This window comes from Ostrinia furnacalis, unplaced genomic scaffold (assembly GCF_004193835.3).
Source record: "Ostrinia furnacalis isolate ACB-3 unplaced genomic scaffold, ASM419383v2 OfSCF5047, whole genome shotgun sequence".
Lineage (NCBI taxonomy): Eukaryota > Metazoa > Arthropoda > Insecta > Lepidoptera > Crambidae > Ostrinia > Ostrinia furnacalis.
Genome location: NW_021135286.1, coordinates 175,609 through 181,608, shown reverse-complemented (window position 1 = coordinate 181,608; position 6,000 = coordinate 175,609). Strand labels below are relative to the sequence as shown.

The following is a 6,000-nucleotide window of genomic DNA, read 5'->3' as shown; positions in this document are numbered from 1 at the left end:
ACACGATATTAAAAACATCCTAAGGAATACGTTAATATTATTAACCGGGGATTGTGGACTTGAATAAGGTACTTTTCTGATGAACTAAAAAAATATTTTTATTTCAATTTCTTCGCTTTTGACGAAAGCTTTAAAATAAAAAAAGAAACCCGGGCTTTATTTTAAAAATCTGTACGAAAAACCAGATGTAGAGTATAGTAGGCTTAATAATTAAAAGTAAAACTAAATCTAATTAACAGGTACAAATAACATTTCGTTTTATTTTTGGCTAAAATTTTCCACTATTTGGTCCACATACAATATAGTCAATAGGGTTCACTTCATGATGACAACTACGTAGTAATTAATTTTAAAACTTTCACAATAACAACGTATGTACATTTTGTCGAGAAAGTAATTTAAAATTCTATCTAATTAAATTTAGACATTATAATAATGTAGGTATTTTATTATAAAATTTTATACAAGTTCTACTAGATCAAAGGAAAAAAGTGGAGCCGGGCGGTGCAACTCGTACGCATGCAATCTTGCAAACAACCGACCAAGTGCGAGTCGAACTCGTGCACGAAGGGTTCCGTACGACAATCTATACTAATATTTATTATAAATGCGAAAGTAACTCTGTCTGTCTGTCTCTCTTTCACACCTAAACCACAGAACCGATTTTAATGAAATTTGGCATAGAGGTAGTTTGAGTCCCGGGAAAGGACATAGGATAGTTTTTATCCCGGTTTTTGAAACAGGAACGCGCCTGATAAAGTTTTTTTGTGACAGACAAAATTCCACGCGGGCGAAGCCGCGGGCGGAAAGCTAGTTTTGTTATAATAATATTGAGTAAAAAATGGCAAAAAACCACGTCTTTTTTATGGGAGTTTTTATACAATACATTAAAATGTAAATCACGTGGTCTCTTTGTTAAGTACGAGGGGCGGCTGAAAAGTTTTGAGCCTAAGTATCTTCAAGTGTTATTATTCACTCGCACTAAATTTAATTAATTTGCCAATAACCTCCTTAGTATATGTACAAAATTTCATTTCATTAGCGTCATCACGCTTTTAGTAATTAATCCGTAAACATCATCAAGTCTCAGTTATCCGCGCAATGTACGAAATTGAAGTACACAGTTGTCATAAAATTCCTCAAAAAGAGGAACAAAACGCTGACGGTAACATTTGAAGAGATGTCTACAGTTTATGGGGAGTCTGGGCCTTCATTTGCTATCATGAAAGATTGGATCCGATAGTTCAAGCATGGCAGGGAGTCGCTAAAAGATGACCTCAAGTCAGGGCGGCCAGATTTCGCCATTAACGAATAAAATAATGAAAATTTAAAGAATCTCGCTTTAGAGATCAGCGATTTAAACTGTGACAGATAGCTGAAGCCATAGGCAAGGAACATATCGGCGATATTTAACACACTCATTTGCACATGAAATAGGGGTGCACGCGATNAATTCAATAAATAAGTAAGTACATGATGCGTTTTGTTTTTGTTAGTTATAAAATAATTAAAAACGTATTAAAAATTTCCCTACTTTCGGGAAAATCGCCTTCACTGTCTACACTCCCCAACAAAATTGACACTAATGACATAAGATTTTTGCCTCACTCTTGACGAAGCGTTTGTATGAAGACTATCCATCTAGGTTTTATTAATCTAAGGTAAAAGCTTATTACAAGATTGTAAACTATTTTCATACTATGCTTAAAACGTAAGAACATTATTGTATTTATTGTAGTTGCTTATCAACATTAAATACTAAGTTGTAATTGAAATATTTTCCAAAATATTCATAATTATTCGTTGGCATGTAAGTTAATTAAATTAATTTTTCAGTCTATGTGATGTATGATGCCACAGTGGTTAGGTCAGTTAAAGCGACAGGATAAGAACGAGAAATATTCTTATTAAAACGACTAAGTTTATACTGACATAGATACATATCTAAATAGGTATCTATAATCTATACTAATCATATCTTTGTTGGTTTTCGACGCGAAGCAGTTAACAACGGCGCGCGCGCGCGGTTGACTTTTGTCACCGTGAGAGTATAATATGTATATGTCTCGCTTTTTCTATTTAATTTTGTAAAGGTGTAAAAGAAACAGATATACTTTACTATCACGGATAATACTGTCACGGCGACAAAAAAGTCATCCGTGCGCGCGCCTTACGTCAAGCGTTTAGGGTAAGATATTGTTTGTTTTTACAAAAGAATTTATTATTATACTGTGTTTCTTCTTCTAAAACACCACTGATAAGTTTGTTCTGTCGACAGCACATCATACTACACACTTTTGTTACAAAATAGCAGCTTACTTACACCCACAATATGATGCCACAGAGGTAGCTTCATGTGCCATTGCCCGTGCAAAAGAATTGCCATTGCGAAATTATTATTATTATTATCTTATGCCCGTATTTACAAACATTACTATGGGGTCTCACAGTGAGCGTGGACGCACAAGGTGACGCACGAACCAATCACAGAGCTCTATTCAACGCTGTGCGTTCGATTTGCTGCTTCACTAAAGCAAGCATCGTTTGTGAATACGGGCATTAGTCTATCTGCGTGCACTTTAATAGTCAGACACTTTGGCATTTATAAACGTCACTAGCGTCGAGTACGGTCCCTCCGTAGGTTTCGTTTGACAAATGAGCTCGAAGGAGTTCCGATCACATTCGGGATGTGCACTAATTAGTTTCGATGTCGACGAGTTTAGACGTCGAAGAGCAGCGCAATGTTGTGCTGCGAGGCGCGTCGCTAGTAATGTTCGGGCGGCGTGTGGGGGTGTGGTCGGTAGGGTCGGTAGGTGCCGCTGCCGTAGGCGCTGTCGTCGGACGGCAGGGCGCCGCGCCGTGCCCCTGCGCCCAAGCCAGTGCCCAAGCCAGTGCCCACGCCGGCGCCCATACTGGCGCTGCCCGCGCCCGAGCTGTATACCGACTCTCGCCGCTCCGACACTGCTGCACCTGGGAAACAATCATTAGTTCAATTATTACATGGGATGATAGATATACCGGGACTATTCCTACAAATCCTACAGCTTGACCGCCACAAAAACCCAACCAATAAAGGTCAAGTTTGTCCCGGGGGATAGTTAAACTGTCATTGGACCCGCAACGAAATTAATCAGAAGAACATAGGAGGAGTTCGAATGATGATAAATGATTATAGTCAATCGAAACCGAAACACTCTTTTTGAGCTCTCCCAACGCCTAATCTCGTGAGAGTTTGCAAAGCTTCAACCAAACTAATGCTTCAACCACACCAACGCGACAACAAACAATTTTTTATTTATTTTATCAGTAGATGGCCATCGCCGGCGCGTGATCAAAGGCCAATGACAGGTCGCGCTAACTGTCTTAAGTCGCGATCTGTAGGCGTTGGTGTGGTTGAAACTTCGCGTGCAGATCGCGTCGGCGATGGCGATCACTGCGCGTGCATAGGCCAATTGTCCTGTCATTTTCAAAAAGTTAAACGCGTGATGTACACTGGTTTAATAGCAATACTTATTGAACTAAAGTCGCTGACATAGCCCGACGGATTAGCAAGCTGAAGTGGCAATGGGCAGGGCATATAGTACGCAGAACTGACGGCCGATGGGGCAGCAAGGTTCTGGAATGGAGGCCGCGTACCGCAAAACGCAGCGTGGGACGTCCACCTACAAGGTGGACCGACGACATTCTAAAGGTAGCAGGGAAGCACTGGATGCAGGCCGCTACCAATCGATCAACCAATTCTTTTGTTTTCTAGGAAGCTTTTTGTACAACAGTATAAACAAGTATCTCTGTATATACCCAATGAACAGCAAAGAATGTAAATATGCACTGCAGAAATGGCTCAAGGGTAAAACATATGATGACACAGAAAACCTGTTAATAGTTATTAGTTAAATTACTTACTTTAGGTATGCTAGCTATAAATAAACATCCTGTCAGCAAAATTTTATTTATGTAACAAAATTGTCAACCTTTACCTTTATCAACATTGTTTTGGTGTAATTATTTATAATATCTGTTTAATAAGCACTAACTTACATAATAATTAGTATGGATACCTAAAACACAGGCAAACATTTTTGCTTAGTTTAGGTATACTACCTTAATTAACATATTGTTACTAACCAAATAATTTCATAGTCCCATTTAAGTTTCTTGTATTTAGGCTAAGTTTTTATTTAATAAATTTATCTTATCTTATCTTATCTTAACGTGGAAAGCATTAGGGGAGGCCTATGTTCAGCAGTGGACGTCCTATGGCTTAAATGATGATGATGAGTAGTTTAGTTACTAAAGGCGAGTATCTACTAAATTACTCATAAGACTTAATGAATACTGACCAGCGGGCCCTGGGCGCGCGCCGTAGGCAGGGTCGCGCTGCGCGTTGTGCGCGTTCTGGTTGTGCGCGAGATGCGCGTGCGCATGCGGCCGCAGCAGCAGCGACTGCGCCGGCGCCAGCGCGCCCGCCGTCGCCGTCGCCGCAGTCGCCGCCGTCGCCGCGCTGCCTTTACTATACACTGATTGGGACCTGCAATAGAGATGATTTCAAGGTAAAAAAACAGTTCGATTTAGTCCGTCTGTTANGTATGGCCACCATAAGGTCAACCGAGGCGAGTGCGACAGTAGGGTTATTACGAATTTACGACTTACAAATATTGAGAACAATATAAGCTTTTCGTTAAAGCGCCATGATGTTGAACATCACACATCTACGCTACCGTGCTGTTTTACAACTCCGTACGTAGCTTCTACTTCTACTGTTTGGTCAGTAGCGAGTAGTTTAGTTAGTTTAGAAACGTGGTTGCACAGCGTGCTATGGAGAGGGCTATGCTTGGTGTTTCTTTACGAGATCGAATCAGAAATGAGGAAATCCGTAAACGAACTAAAGTCGCTGACATAGCCCGACGGATTAGCAAGCTGAAGTGGCAATGGGCAGGGCATATAGTACGCAGAACTGACGGCCGATGGGGCAGCAAGGTTCTGGAATGGAGGCCGCGTACCGCAAAACGCAGCGTGGGACGTCCACCTACAAGGTGGACCGACGACATTCTAAAGGTAGCAGGGAAGCACTGGATGCAGGCCGCTACCAATCGATCAACGTGGAAAGCATTAGGGGAGGCCTATGTTCAGCAGTGGATGTCCTATGGCTTAAATGATGATGATGAGTAGTTTAGTTACTAAAGGCGAGTCACTCTACTAAATTAGTCATAAGACTTAATGAATACTGACCAGCGGGCCCTGGGCGCGCGCCGTAGGCAGGGTCGCGCTGCGCGTTGTGCGCGTTCTGGTTGTGCGCGAGGTGCGCGTGCGCATGCGGCCGCAGCAGCAGCGACTGCGCCGGCGCCAGCGCGCCCGCCGTCGCCGTCGCCGCAGTCGCCGCCGTCGCCGCGCTGCCTTTACTATACACTGATTGGGACCTGCAATAGAGATGATTTCAAGGTAAAAAACAGTTCGATTTAGTCCGTCCAGCTTATCTAACACTAGCTTTCCGCCCGCGGCTTCGCCAGCGTGGAATTTTGTCTGTCACAGAAAAACTGTACCGCGCGCGTTCCTGTTTCATACCGGGATAAAAACTATCCTATGTCCTTTCCCGGGACTCAAACTATATATATGATAAATTTAATCAAAATCGGTTCAGTGGTTTAGGCGCGAAAGCAAGACAGACAGTACTTTCGCATTTTTAATAGTATAGATAGTATAGATTAAATGTTTGCAACAAACTCACTCATTTTGCAAACAGTATTTTTTTAATAGACTCTCTAGAACAATTTAACTTTAACATGATTCATTAAGTTAGGTTCTGAAACGAACCTAAACCAACCTAAACGAAGTTCCGGTTGTCATGAAGTTCCGGTTGTCATGACACCTAAGCGGTTTTTTAGGTAAGTTAGATTCTGAAACGAACATAACTGTAACCTGATAAATATGTAAACTTTAGCTTGCTTTCGGCAAGGACACGTTTGCTAACTTCAATAGTGACTCTTTTCATGCGCTTACAAT

At 41.6% G+C, this 6,000-nt stretch overlaps 1 protein-coding gene across 2 annotated transcripts in view; it reads right to left on the bottom strand.

Moving 5' to 3' along the window:
- Nucleotides 1–2,490: 2,490 nt before the first annotated feature.
- Nucleotides 2,491–6,000, bottom strand: part of bib (MIP channel family protein big brain) — a 93,428-nt gene continuing 89,918 nt past the window's right edge. For both annotated transcript variants that reach the window (XM_028315157.1, XM_028315158.1), the window contains exons 5-6: nucleotides 5,230–5,417; nucleotides 2,491–2,970 (exon numbers count right to left, since the gene is read on the bottom strand). In XM_028315157.1, coding sequence (XP_028170958.1) covers nucleotides 2,765–2,970; nucleotides 5,230–5,417 — 394 coding nt within the window. In that variant the 3' untranslated portion in view covers nucleotides 2,491–2,764. The remainder of the gene's footprint in view (nucleotides 2,971–5,229; nucleotides 5,418–6,000) is intronic.